Source organism: Erinaceus europaeus, chromosome 12 (genome assembly GCF_950295315.1).
Source record: "Erinaceus europaeus chromosome 12, mEriEur2.1, whole genome shotgun sequence".
Taxonomy (NCBI): Eukaryota; Metazoa; Chordata; class Mammalia; order Eulipotyphla; family Erinaceidae; genus Erinaceus; species Erinaceus europaeus.
This window is the reverse complement of record NC_080173.1, coordinates 91,188,187-91,203,182: the sequence shown is the minus strand read 5'-3', so window position 1 is coordinate 91,203,182 and position 14,996 is coordinate 91,188,187. Positions and strand designations below refer to the sequence as shown.

At 44.3% G+C, this 14,996-nt stretch overlaps 1 protein-coding gene across 5 annotated transcripts in view; it reads right to left on the bottom strand.

The window, feature by feature from the left end:
* ARHGAP44 (Rho GTPase activating protein 44) overlaps positions 1-14,996 on the bottom strand; it is a 202,981-nt gene that overhangs the window by 22,445 nt on the left and 165,540 nt on the right. For all 5 annotated transcript variants that reach the window (XM_060204450.1, XM_060204448.1, XM_060204451.1 and 2 more), the window contains exons 14-16: positions 10,877-10,990; positions 10,010-10,101; positions 7,425-7,605 (exon numbers count right to left, since the gene is read on the bottom strand). In XM_060204450.1, coding sequence (XP_060060433.1) covers positions 7,425-7,605; positions 10,010-10,101; positions 10,877-10,990 — 387 coding nt within the window. The remainder of the gene's footprint in view (positions 1-7,424; positions 7,606-10,009; positions 10,102-10,876; positions 10,991-14,996) is intronic.

Below are 14,996 nucleotides of genomic sequence, written 5' to 3'. Positions count from 1 at the left end.
AGATCCAGAATCATTCTTGGAGACCATTCAGAACAGGTTAGTCTCATCCATGATATTTACCTCCAGTTATATCATTGAGGCTCAGTTGCCGGCACTGCAAATCCACTGGTCCTGGTGGCCTTCCCCCACCCTCACCCCCGCCATTTTGTTTTTGCTAGGACACAGAGAAATTGAGAGAGGAGGATGAAATAGCTAGATAGAGAGAGAGAGAGAGAGAGAGAGATATACACCTGCAGACCTGCTTCATCGCTCGTGAAGTATCCCCCCTGCAGGCAGGGAGCGGAGATTTGAACATAGATCCTTGCTCATAGTACTATATGTGCTTAACTGGGTGCTACACTGCCTGGCCTTATTTATTATTTATTTACTTATTTATTTATTACCATGCTACCATGCAGCTCTAGCTTACAGTGGTGCAGGGGATTGAACCTGGGCCTTGAGAGTCTGAGGCATTGAAAGTCTTTTTCGAATGACCATTATGCTATTATCTCTCCCCACCAATTTCTGTTATTTAAAACTGGGCTTGGAGAGGGACTAACAAGCTGTCTTCTTTGAAGTTCAGACTGTATCCAGCTAAAAAGAGGGAAAAGTTAAATATTCTACTCTACACAGGGAAACAATATCATTAAGTTGGAACAGTCAGCAAGGATGGTAGAGATGCAACAAGCTTCTCTTGGTCATCAACAGGAACCATATATGCCTCAGCCTGTATTCTTCTCTTCTTTACTCTTACTCTATTCTTGTTCAATATCCCATGGGTAGTGTGTGTGTGTGTGTGTGTGTGTGTGTGTGTGTGTGTGTGTGTGTGTGGAGGGTGGGGAGAGGGTGTGGGCATCAAGATCAGGGCTACTGAGGACACCTCCTACTTCTTTCTGTTCCTCCTTCCTCCCTCCCTTTCTTTCTTTTCCCTTCCTCCCTTCCTTCCTTCCTTCCTTCCTTCCTTCCTTCCTTTTGCCTCCAGGGTTATTGCTGGGACTCAGTGCCTACACTATGAATCCACTTCTCCTGGAGGCCATTTTTTCCCATATTGTTGCCCCTTGTTGTTCTCGTTATTATTACTGTTGCCACTGATGCTGTTGTTGTTGAATAAGACAGAGAGAAACTGAGAGAGGAGGGGAAGACAGAAAGAGGACAGAAAGATAGACACCTGCAGACCTGCTTCACCATTTGTGAAGCGACCCTCCTGTAGGTGGGGAGCAAAGGGCTCGAACCAGGATCCTTACGCTGGTCCTTGCGCTTCACACCACATGCGCTTAACCCCCGCACAACTAACTGCCTGACCCCCACCTCCTACTTCTAATGGCATCTTCCACGTTCAGTAATCTCAGACACCAAGCTGCTTGGGGATCCTCTCTTGGTTTATGAGGGGAAGAAGCCAGCTAGGACATGGTAGATAGACCTGCTGTATGTCAGTAACAAAATGTCAGCAACCAGGGAATAAGGGCGAAACACGCACTTCTGTTTTGTCAAAGGGGCTGTAGTACCATCTGTAGTCACCATTTTCCGGGCTGAAATTGCTTTCTTACAGGAGACAGCATCACAGTGAATATGTATCAAATGCTCACTGACATTTCCAAACAATATATAAATCCTTACGGGGCGTGAATCCATTTCAAAGGCCACAGCAATGCTCTAGGAGGCCTAAAAGCATATTTACTTTCAGAAACACAAGTAGGTATACATAAATAGTAAATTCAAATGTTTGAATGGCTAGATAAGACTAAAATGACAAAGACAAAAATGGTAACAGTGCTGGGCATTCAGCCAAGAAAGGGAAGCTTCTCAAAGGTGGGGAAGACAACCTGAGGGTGACAGCAGCCGTCCACAACTTTCTGGTCATCATTTTTTTATCACACAAAGAAGCCAGAATCAAGAAGCTGTTGTGTTTTTCAGGAAAGGAGGGAAGCAGTAGTTTAATACAGAGCAAAAAGCCAGAAGGCAGGCAGTGATGCACCTGGTTAAATATACACGCTACAGTGCACAAGGTCCCCAGGTCCAAGCCCCTGTCCTGTCCTGTAGGGGGAAAGTTTCACAAGTGGTGAAGCAGGGCTGCTGGTGTCCCTCTCTACCTCCTCCTTCTCTCTCAAGTTTTGTCTCTATCCAATAATAAATACAAAATAATGAATACATACATAAATAAAATGAAAATAAATAAAGTACCGTCTCCACTAGAAGCCATTGCTCAGGGGGCCGGGTGGTGGTGCACCTGGTTGAGTGCACATGGTCTAATGCACAAGGACCCAGGTATGAGTCCCGGGTCCCCACCTTCAGGGGGAAAGCTTTGCAAGTGGTGAAGCAGGGCTGCCGGTGTCTCTCTGTCTCTCTCCCTCTCTATCTTCCCCTCCCCTCTCAATCTCTCTCTGTCTCTAACCAAAAAATAAATAAACATAACTTTAAAAAAAAGTCACTTCTCAGACACCTAAGGCCAGTCGGAACGTCGAAGTTACCCATGACATTTTGCTTTTGATAAAAACGGAAGCTTGTTTTTCTTGTTCCTGTATAGATGCATCAAGATAAGGCATGAAGCAAGAGACCAAGAAGACCCCTCTAAAGGTCAAATGATTTGGAAATCGGTAAATGGAACAAATGAACAGGACAGAAGGAAAGAAATAACCATAAGGTAAGCCTCTCTTCTGGGTCTTCTGAGAGGAAGAAGGAAGATGGCAGTAGGTGAGGGCCTGTAACTTCTGGGAAGCTGATTTGAGACAAGTGTCCCCCTTTTTCCTAGAAGGGACAGGAATTCAAGAGTTCTCATTTTCTCATCACTGAGATGGACATGGGCACAGTCAGGTGATACATTCTCACTTTGTGGATTGATACTTTGTCCTGTTAAATTCCGGCCAGTTTGTCAGAGTTTATTATCTGCCAGATTTTGCATTTTTCATGAGGCAAAGGTTCTAAAACAAGCTAGTTAAACCACTCACTGATTGACTAAATAGAGTTCTTTTCATGGAAGACAACGAATCACCAATAGGGTGCTAAGCTATATTGAGCCCACCTCTGCGCCATCATCCAAGGACGGAAGCTGAGTGCTCCCATAGTGTGTGCAAGAGTTTCTAGTGGGGGCTGGGCAGTGGTGCACCTGGATGAGCGCACATGTTATAGTGTGCAAGGACCCAGGTTCGAGCCCCCTGTCTCCACCTGCAGGGGGAAAGCTTCACGAGTGGAGAAGCAGGGCTGCAGGTGTCTCTGTCTCTCCCCCTATCATTCTTTTCCCTCTAAAATTTCTGACTGCCTCTATTCAATAAATAAATAAAGATGATAAAAAAATAAAATATTTTTTTAAAAAGAGTTTATAGTGGTTAAAAAAAACAAACAACTCTCCTCAGTGCCAGAAATTAGTAGGATTTCTGTTTAGAACCTATAACCTGGCAGGCTACATACAGAAATAAAATCTAAAACTTTATAAATGAAGAGACATACGTCTATCTGAATCAACACCCCGCCGTGACCACCAAAAAAAAAAAAAAAAACCTGAAAAGTTAGAAAAATCCCATCTCCAAGAATAGGTTCCTGCAATGAGAATACATTTATTATTAAACAGAAGTTTGCTATGAATTATTCTGGGTAATAAATTATCAGGGGTTAGTAGCTATATATCTTTTTTTCTTTCCCTGTGAAGAACAGACATCTGCTATGCTGTTTTTAAATTCTGGTCAAGAGAGCAATGCTAGCAAGATGAGTTAGTATATGGTTTTAAGATATCTAGGGGGCTGGGCAGTGGCTCACCCGGTGAAGCACACGTAAGTACTAAGCGCAAGGACCCACACACCCAGTTCAACTTTCAACAATGGAGCCAAGAATGAGTCGCACAGTCTCTGTCAGGTGTAATATCCTCATGGACTTTGGGACTGCTGCTCAACCAGTTCTGGTAGAGAACTTTTGAGCATCGGACCAGAGAGTAGCAAGAGAAGAGACTACAGGCAAATCAGCTTTCATGATTGGGAAGAGAAACTGAGTCTTGGTCTTCTGAGCATTAAGAACCAGAGTACGGAGGGGCAAGAATGCCCACGTGGGAAGGTGTCTCCTTTACCAGGTGGGAGACCCAGGTTCAAGCCAGCTTTCCCGTTCTCCCTCTATCTCTCTCGTTCTATGTGGAAAAATCCACTTACAGCAGTGAGGCTCTGACAACAGGACTAAAGGAACCAGGACATCTGTGGACAGAGCACCATCTGCTGGAGTCCCTGGGTTTGCACAGGGTCCCATAGATGTCAGGGTCTTCTCTCCAGGTTAAGGGACTCAGGAACAGTGGGACAGCAATATTACCCAGCAGTGACAGTACAGGTCAGAGTCTGAGGAGGAAAATGAAAGCAGCAGAGGATGAGAGAGAGCAGGCACCAGGGAGTGGTGCTAAGGTCATGGAGGAGTGGGCAGTAGGCTTGCTGACAAGGTCTGTTTGAAGCCTGACAGGGTCACTGCAGGGAAGGGGAGGCAGGGAGGAGGAGTATTCAGATCTATCATGGAAATAAATCAATCTTTGAAAAAACTGGAAATCAAGCCAAGTAAAGTGTTTATGGTTTTGTTTGTTTGTTGTTTTGTTTTTGCCTCCAGGGTGATTGTTGGGGCTCAGTGCCTACACTATAAATCCACTGCTCTTGTGGCCTTTTTTTTTTTTTTTTTGATAGGACAGAGAGAAACCAAGAGGGGAAGGGAAGATAGAGAGGGAGAGAGAACGATAGACACTACAGACCTACTTCACCTCTTGTGAAGCGACCCCTCTGCAGATGGGGAGCCAGGGATTCAAATGGGATCTTTGTGCGTACTATGTGCACTTAACTCAGAGTGCTACTGCCCAACTTACATATTTTTAATGTACTTTGCTTTTGAAGTATAATTTTCACTCTTTCCCCATTGGTAGTGGACAACAAGCATCACAGAGCTGAGAAGCAACCCACACACGATCACTCTGAGAGGGGTGGTCATCGGGGGGACCCAGGGTCCTCTGAGCACTCCAGCTTCACAGAATAAGGTCTAAGACATGAAGACTCATTCAACTCTGCAGTTCTTGTTTCCCAACCTTTCCCCTGAAACCCTTTAGCCTTTCAAACAAACATTTTTTTCTGGTCACTCCATGGTCTGATAGAGGAGGAGGAGGGTTGAGGGTGGGGTGGGGGGGTGGGGAAGGCAGACAGTGGCACACCTGGTTAAGCACTCACATTACCATGCTCAAGGACCTAGGTTCAACACCCTGGTCCCCACTTGTAGGGGACTTCACAAGTGGTGAAGCAGGGCTGCAGGTGTCTCTCTGTCTCTTTCCCTCTTTATCTCCCTCTCTCCTCAATTTCTCTTTGTTTCTATCTAGTAATAAAAAGATTAAGTTAAAAAAGAGAGAGGGAGGGTGAAGAGGGAAGGGTTGTAGCTGCTGTTGCTCCTGCTGTCTGAATTTCTGACGCCTTTTCTTACTCTGAAGGGGCAGCAAGGGATTGATCAAATAAAAGTTACCAATTTCATCTTATAGAAGTCATTTAAAAATTTGAAAATTGTACCCCTCTTATCCTATGGTTTTGTCAATGTTTCCTTTTTAAAAATAAAAAAAAAGTTAATGATAGCCAAAAAAAAAAAAAAAAGAAAGAAAATTCCTAACCAGAGTTTACGGGACAGACTTGCTTGAGAGAGCTATACAGTCTGTTCTTTCTGAGAGACACACTAGCCGATGCCTCCAGCTAGCTGAACACTCATCAGGACACATATTTTAGTTGCCATAGCCGAGCTGGTGATGCATACCCGAAGCCAGTTGTGCTTGTTATGAAACCTGCTCATGCCCGTTCTATTTGGTATGGGGATCCAATCAGGCTATTAAAGATTATATAAACACTGGGAGTCAGGCTGGAGCGCAGCAGGTTAAGCACAGGTGGCATGAAACGCAAGGACTGGTGTAAGGATCCTGGTTGGAGCCCCCGGCTCCCCACCTGCAGGGGTGAGGCGCTTCACAGGCGGTGAAGCAGGTCTGCAGGTGTCTATCTTTCTCTCCCCCTCTCTGTCTTCCCCTCCTCTCTCCATTTCTCTCTGTCCTATCCAACAACAACATCAATAACAACAACAATAACTACAACAACATTAAAACAACAAGGGCAACAAAAGGGGTCAAATAAATATTTTTTTAAAATCTTAAAAAAAAGATTATATAAGCACTTTAACCAGCTAAGAAGGGGACACTCGTATGCAAATTAAGCTGAAGGCATTACTGAGCGAATCTCCATAGGGGGGAGGGGTCAGCCCCCATCAAACGTGGGGAAAGCATCTTTTTTTGTTGTTGTTGCCTCCCTTTTTTATTGTTGTTGATGTCGTCGTTGTTAGATAGAATAGAGAGAAATGGAGAGAGGAGGGGAAGACAGAGAGGGGGAGAGAAAGATAGACACCTGCAGACCTGCTTCACCACTTGTGAAGCGACTCCCCTGCAGGTGGAGAGCCGGGGGCTCAAACCCGGATCCTTACGCCGGTCCTTGTGCTTCACGCCAAGTGTGCCTAACCTGCTGCGCTACCGCCCGACTCTCGAGAAAGCATCTTCTTCTTCAAAAAAAAAAGAATGCACAAGGATTTCATGCTCTGACTTGCTCTAGAAAGGATGCAACTGCGTATCTTAAACCATGCGTTGAAGATGTGGCTTATGCCAGAGGAATGTGGCTAAAGAACGCAAATGCGCAGAGCAACCGCCATCAAAGTGAAACCACTAAATGTTACATAACCGATCATGTATGTCTACATTTTTGAGTCCAAAGAAAGTGTCTGTATATTTCCTTCCTCCCTTCCTTCCTTCCTTCCTCCCTTCCTCCCTTCCTTCCTTCCTTCCTTCTTTCCTTCCTTTCTCTCTCTTTCTTTGCCTCCAGGGTTATTGCTGGGGCTCAGTGCCAGCACGATGAGTCCACTGCTCCTGGAGGCCATTTTTCCCCCTTTTTGTAGCTTGGTTGCGGTTATTATTATTGTTGATGTTCATTGTTGGATAGGGCAGAGAGAAATGGAGAGAGGAGGGAAAGACAGAGAAGGGGATAGAAAGACACCTGCAGACCTGCTTCACTGCCTGTGAAGCGACTCCCCTGCAGGTGGGGAGCCGGGGGCTGGAAGCGGGATCCTAACGCAGGTCCTTGTGCTTTGCGCCACCTGCGCTTTAACCCGCTGCGCTACCGCCCGACCCCCAATGTCTGTGTATTTTTAAATAGAGATGGTGTACCAATTTCTTTTGTGTGTGCGGTAAGAACTAATCAGTACTGAAGGCACTTGTTGGCTCAGAGAGCTGCATTTACCTCTGGTCTGATACAAGGGTACTAAAGGACACACCCCAGATTGTATAAAGAATAAGCTAACAGCTCAGTTGCCATATCGCAACTAAACTGCTGCTAGCAAGAACCGCCATCCTGCCAACCCACTTTGCCCAAGTCAGCCCCTCCTCCAATCCCCAACGCTGAGACAGAGACACTAATTCATACCCATCCTTTTTGTAAAACTCCAGCATCATATTATCCGTGGCAACACTGAGGGGCCGGCGGGCCTGTTCGGGCTGACGCCGATCCGCAGGGTCCACGTCAGGGGAGGGCATTGAGCTGTAGTTGGCATTGTGGTTTACGTGCACTGGACTCCCATAATTCCCTGTGATGTTGAACTCAATCTCTGTAGGGAAGAAACAGAGGGTGTGTATGATCTCTTGCTCTGTCACATCCTCTCCAGGCAGAAGAGAGATGATCTTTCTTTCTTTCTTTTTCCCTCTCCCTCTTTTTTTTTTTAATCAGAGCACTGCTCAGCTCTGGCTTATGATGATGCAGGGAATTGAACCTGGGACTTTGGAGGTCTTAGACATGCATAACCATTATGCTATCTACCCTTGCCGAAGATGATCTTTCCTTCATCCCTTACCTCTAGAAATTTTTTATGTAGGGTTCCGTGTTAGTTAATCTATTGATATTATCTTAATAATATGAATCAACACATTCATAGATTCATACGCTCACCTAACCACTTATCCTATTGATAGAGCATTTAATATTTACATTTGTGATTTAAAAAGAAAACAGCAGTTTGCACTGATGGGTACTTGCTGGAAAAGATAAAATCTTTTTTTAAAATTTTTTTATTTATAATAAGGAAACATTGACAAAACCACAGGTTAAGAGGGGTACAACTTCCACCACCAGACCTCCGCATCCCATCCTCTCCCCTGATAGCTTTCCTATTCTTTAACCCTCTGGGAGTATGGACCCAAGATCATTGTGGGATGCAGAAGGTGGAAGGTCTGGCTTCTGTAATTGCTTCCCTGGTGAACATGGGTGTTGACAGGTCGATCCATTCTCCCAGCCTCTCTCTTTCCCTAGTGGGGAAGGGCTCTGGGGAAGCAGAGCTCCATGGCACATTGGTGGGGTTGTCTGTCCAGGGAAGTCTAGTTGCATCCTGCTAGCATCCAACCTCAGGGAGTTGGACAGGTTAAGCACACGTGGTGAGAAGCGCAAGGACCGGAGTAAGGATCCCAGTTCCAGCCCCTAGCTCCCCACCTGCAGGAAGGTCCCTTCACAGGTGGTGAAGCAGGTCTGCAGGTGTCTGTCTTTCTCTCCCTTTCACTGTCTTCCTCTCCTCTCTACATTTCTCTCTGTCCTATCTAACAACAACAATGACATCAATAACAACAATAATAACTACAACAACAATTAAAAAAAGCAAGGGTAGGGGCCGGGTGGTGGCTCACCTCGTTGAGCGCACATGTTGCAGTGCACAAGGACCCGGGTTCAAGCCCCCGGTCCCCACCAGCAGATGGAAAGCTTTGCAAGTGGTGTCTCTCTTTGCTGCAGGTGTCTCTCTGTCTCTCTCCCTCTCTATCTGCCCTACTCTCTCGATTTCTGACTGTCTCTATCCAATAAATAAAGATAATAAAAAAAAAGCAAGGGTAATAAAAGGGAAAATAAATAAATAAAATCTTAAACCTCATGTTTAAGATTAAAACCCCAGAACAGTCATGGCCATAAAAGGAAAACTCTCACAACTGTTCACATTCTGAGAACTTATAGGCAATAGACTTAGTCATGAAACTAAGAGGCATTTTTAATTGCAGATGATGGTGTTGCTTTTTTAGAAAACCAAAGACAAATGTTTCATTTCATCTTCTTTTTTTTTATTGGATAGGACAGAAAGAAATTGAGAGAAGAAGGGAAGACAGAGAGAGGGAAAGACAGACACCTGCAGACCTGCTTCGAGCTGGGGGCTCGAACCAGGATCCCCGTGCTTCATATTATGTGTCCTTAACCCAGTTTGATACTGTTCAAATCTCCCCAAATGTTCACTTTTTTAATTAATTTTTTTTTTTAACCAGAGCATTGCTCAATTCTGATAACGATAGTGCTGGGGATTGACCCTGGACCTCTGAGCCTCAGGCATGGAAGTCTGTTAATTTAACTTAATTTTTAACGAGGTCCAAAAATAGATCTCATAATCTCTGAGTTCCACATTCATAGGGCAATTCAAGAACAGGATAGAGTAAAAAAAAAAAAAAGCTGCCACCCAAGTGGTTCATAGCCCTGAACCCTGAATAAAGGCAGACATCTCTCTCAGGTCTCAGCTTCCATCAGCACTGGTGAAATAAAAGGTATGCATTGTAGGTACTAGGGTGATGCCCTGGCTTCTCCCTCTGTGTCTCATGTGAAACACTCCCTCACACACATAGAATAAATAAATAAAATTAAATAAAATGAATGCTTGCACCAGTAATTTAAGATTCACGACTTTTTTTATACAGGAAACCATGGTATAGATGTTAGGCCAGTAAAATCCTCAGACTCCTGCATTTGTACAGGCAATGGACACCTTCAGGTCAGAGGGCAGGAAGATATCATCACTCTACCCCCTAGCTGAACGTGTGCATACATTTGTAGGCATATGTATATGAGTAGGGGAAAGATTCAAATTAAGCAGAGACCTTTGGACATTGATTGGTATTTGTGTCTAAAAGTTTAGAACGCATAGTATCATTTCCACTCTCTTGAACACTCCCCTCACCCATGCCCTCCCATCTGTGGGTTCTACAACATACCCCCAGGGAAGAACCAGTCTGCATGTTGGATGATGGGTTCAATGATCCCCACAATCTGCAGTGAAACTGTGGTCATCATCTCCGTGATATTCCTGTAAGCACAGAGTTAGAAGAGCAAGGTAAGGTTACTTGCAGAGTTTGGGTGGACAAAGGGTCTTGACCTGACAGCCTGGAGGGATCTTGAACTGGAAACCTTTAGGTCTAAGGCAGAAAGCAAACTTTTCCATGGGAAGAAGAAGAGATTCTGAGCCTCTGTTTCTCTGTCTATAGAGTGGGATGGGACTACAACTGAACAGAAAAAGAAAAAAGCATGCTGGGGCTGGGAGGTGGCATACCCGGTTAAGTGGACATAGTACTTAAACACAAGGACCTAGGTTTGAGCCCCTGTTCCTCACCTGTAGTGGGGACACTTCACAGGTGGTGAAGCAGGTCTGTAGATGTTTGTCTTTCTCTCTCCTTCTTTATCACGCCCTCCCCTCTCAATTTTTTTCTGTCCTATCTTATAAAATGATGGAGGAAAAAATGGCCACCAGGTGGATTCTTAGTGCCAGACTGAGCCTCAGTATCTGGAGGCAAAAAAAAGGAGAAGATGAAGGAGGAGGAGGAGGAGGAAGAAAAAGAGGAGGAGGAGGAGGAGGAGGAGGAAGAGGAGGATGTGGAGGAGGAGGAGGAGATGGAGAAGGAGAAGGAAAAGGAGAAGGAGAAGGAGAAGGAGAAGGAGGAGAAGAAGGAGGAGAAGAAGAAAGAGAAGACACATGCCAAGACAGAAACGTGACTTGAAAATTACATAAAGCTGGTGATTACACAGGGTCCTGCTCATACCTACCTCCCCCCTCACATGTTTCCCCAAGTTCTCCTGACACTTACCCTTCTGCTTGTGGCCATAGTAAGTTGGGTCCTAACACAATTGCCATGTTACTGGGAGTCATCTTGTTTACATCTTGATATTCAGACAGTTTGGATAAAAATTTGATCAAGTATCTGCAAGGTAATCAGAAGAGTGAGGTTTCACTAGGTTTCAACATCAACCAGGTACCAGCCACCCCTTGCTGCTCCCCACCACCTGAAAATTTCTATTTCTTGGCATATCTCACAGACAGTAAGACTCATACACCCTACAATATAACAGGGTGGACTGTATGTCAGGAAATGGTCATTTTGTATTCTTTTTTTAAAAAAAATATCTTTATTTATTGGATAGAGAAAGCCAGAAATCAAGAGGGAGGGGGTGACAGAGAGGGAGAGAGACAGAGAGACATCTGCAGCCATGCTTCACCACTTGTAAAACTTTCCCCCTGCAGGTGGGGACCAGGGGCTCGAACCCAGGTTCTTGCGCACTGTAATACATGCGCTCAACCAGGTGCACCACCACCTGGCCCCATCGTTCTGTATTCTTTCTTCAAAAACATATCAGTGTTCCAGGAGGTGGCATAGTGGATAAAGCATCGGACTCTTAAGCATGAGGTCCTGAGTTCAATCCCTGGCAGCACATGTACCAGGGTGATGCCTGGTTCTTTCTCTCTCTCTTCCTATGTTTCTCATTAATAAATAAAATCTTTTAAAAAGAGAAGTCTTTAAACAAACAAAAAAACTCCAACCTTACTTGGCTGGCTGTCAACATCTGAGCAGAAAAAATTCTCCATCTTTTATTATTATTATCATTATTATTATTATTTGATTTACTTATAAAATGGAAATATTGACAAGACCATAGGTTAAAAGGGGTACAATTCCACACAATTCCCACCACCAGAACTCCATATCCCGTCCCTTCCCTCTGATAGCTTCCCTATTCTTTATCCCTCTGGGAGTATGGACCCAAGATCATTATGGGGGTGCAGAAAGTGGGAGGTCTGGCTTCTGTAATTGCTTCCCCGATGACTCAGAATATAATGACCTACAGCTCTTTCTATGTCAACCTTCGTTACCTGCCAGCCTGCCCATGTGCAGAGGCAAGAAGGAAAGCGTCTAGATATCACTGACAGGATCATCTACATGATAGGACAGGTGTCTAACCCAGAAAGACTGTTGGAGAGAGTCAGTGAAGAACGTGTTCAAGACTTAGTCTTTGACTCAGTCATTCCTCTCTAACAAATATACTCACAAAAAATATGTACACCAGCTCCCCACCTGCAGGGGGGTCACTTCACAGGCGGTGAAGCAGGTCTGCAGGTGTCTGTCTTTCTCTCCCCCCCTCTGTCTTCCCCTCCTCTCTCCATGTCTCTCTGTCCTATCCAACAATGATGACAACAATAATAACTACAACAATAAAATGACAAGGGCAACAAAAAGCAATAAATAAATAAATATTAAAAAATATATATGTACACATAAACTTGTACACATTCGTTCACAGAGGTATGCTTCACTACAGTCAAAAAGTCTAGACTGGAGGCTGAGCAGTGGCACACCTGGTTGAGTACACACATTACCAAGTGCAAGAACCTAGGTTCAAGTCCCTGCTCCCCACCTATGGTGTGTATGTGTGGGGGAAGGGGAACTTCACAAATGGTAAAAACAGGTCTGTAGCGCTCTCTCTCTCTCTCTCTCTCTCTCTCTCTCTATATATATATATATATATATATATATGCCGGGCTGGGCTAGCTTCACGGGTGGGAGACAGACGACCAGGGACTCATGGCTGAATGGGACGCAGATCAATCTTTATTGCCCGGCTAGCTTTGCAGGAGAGAGACTGGGACTCTTGGAGTCCCAAGTGTGTTAAAAAAGTGTGTTAAAACAGAAGAGCAGCTGTACATATACTCGCCAAGTAGGGTGGAAAGAGGATGTGACGTAGAGAGGGTGGAGCGAAAAGAGACTGGTGGAAATGAGGGCAACTACGAGAGGGGGCGGAGCAAAAAGACATCATGAACCAGTATGGATTAAACCAATGCCCTGCAGGCAGGGCGGTTCCTAGGTAACTGGTTATGTAAATAGACAGCAGGGATAAGCAGAGGGAAGCTGGCTTATTGCCCAATATATATATATATATAGATCCCTTCCCTCTCAATTTCTCTCTGTCCTATTAAATAATTAAAAAAAAATAAAGAAAAGCCTCTCCAAGTGGTAGAGGCACTGTATATGCCCAGAGTTCCAGCAATAACCTTGGTAGCAATAAAAAAAAAATTCAGAGGCCCAGCGATAGCACACATGGCGCGAAGCACAAGGACTGGAGTGAGGATCCCGCTTCCAGCCACTGGCTCCCCGCCTGCAGGGGAGTCGCTTCACAGGTGGTGAAGCGGGTCTGCAGGTGTCTATCTTTCTCTCCTCCTCTCTGTCTTCCCTTCCTCTCTCCATTTTTCTCTGTCCTATCAAAAATAACAGCATCAATAACAATAATAATAATAACCACAATAATGATAAAACAACAAGGGCAACAAAAGGGGAACATGAATTAGCCTCCAGGGGCAATGGATTCATGGTGCAGGCTCTGAGCCCCATCAATAACCCTGAAGGCAAAAAAAAAAAAGTCAAGACCACCCACATATCCATTAAAGAAAGGATAAAGAGAAAAAATGCATCCCATCCATACAATGAGCTGTCATTCCACCATAAAAATAAAGGGACTGACTGACACATGCTAAACATGGATGAACACATAATGCTCAATAAAAAATCCAAACACAAAAGGCCATATGTTGTATGAGGCCATGTATAGAAAAGTCCAGAACAGCCTAATCTCTAGAGACAGAAAGACCAGTGGTTGTCAGAGGTTGGGCTGGGCAAAATGGAGAATTACTAAATGGGAAGAGGGTTTCTTTATTTGGGCTGTGGGGAGAGGATATGAAAATGCTCTAAAATTAGTGCTGAGAATCTCACAGCTTTACAAATATACTATATTTAAAAAAATCTACTGGGTGGAGTGAAAATAAGGGTTTGGTGAATTGAAATGGCAGAAGGAAAAAAAAAGCCACTCAGTCACACGTTTTGATATTTCTTTCTTTCCATCAGGGTTATTGCTGGGGTTTAGTATCTATACAACAAATACACTGCTCTTGGCTTCTGTGTTTTGCTTTATTTAATTATTTATTTCTCTTCTTGATAGAGAAGAGAAAAATAGAGAGTGAGCGAGGGGGTAGAGAAAGACAAAGACACTTGTAGCACAGCTCCGCTACTGAAGCCTTCCCCATGTAGGTGGGGTTATTTTTTAACTGAAAAAAAAAAAAGTAATGGCACACTGTGTGTGGAGGGGGGAAAATGCGTACAGTGGTATATTAACTTTATCTCTGTAAAATCACTATTAAAAAAAATACCATAGATGTTATGTACAAATGAATTACACAAAACCACTGGCAAATAAGACTAAAAAGTCTACCAGGTTCTGACAAAGCCTTCAGTACCCCAGAGGTACATATGTTTTCTTGAATGCCGAGATAGAGAAAGAGCTGTGGGGGAGTTGGGCGTAGTGCAGCGGGTTAAGCGCACATGGCACAAAGCGCAAGGACCAGCGTAAGGATCCCGATTCTAGCCCCCGGCCTCCCACCTGCAGGGGAGTCGCTTCACAGGCGGTGAAGCAGGTCTGCAGGTGTCTATCTTTCTCTCCCCTCTCTGTCTTCCCTCCTCTCTCCATTTCTCTCGGTCCTATCCAACAATGACATAAGTAACAACAACAATAATAACTACAACAATAAAACAAGGGCAACAAAAATAAATAAAAAAATATTTTAAAAAAAGAAAAAGGCTGTGGTTCTAACCTCATTTACAGTGATGTAGATTCTCCCTGTATTATGCACATTGTGTCACTCTAGCTGAAAAAAAAATCAACAGATTCAGACTCAGAGGCCAACTGCCTAGACTCTAAGTTGTTGCTGTTCCCGTCCGACTTATAATTTCCCCAGGCCACATCATACCGTCCTGAACCAGGATGAGAGACTTAAGTTGAAAGTCAATTCACCAGTGGCCAGTGGTTTATGGCTGTCATTAGCAACATTCCCTTGACTGGATTGACCTACCTAATTTTTTTTTTTTTTTTTGCCACCAGGATTAT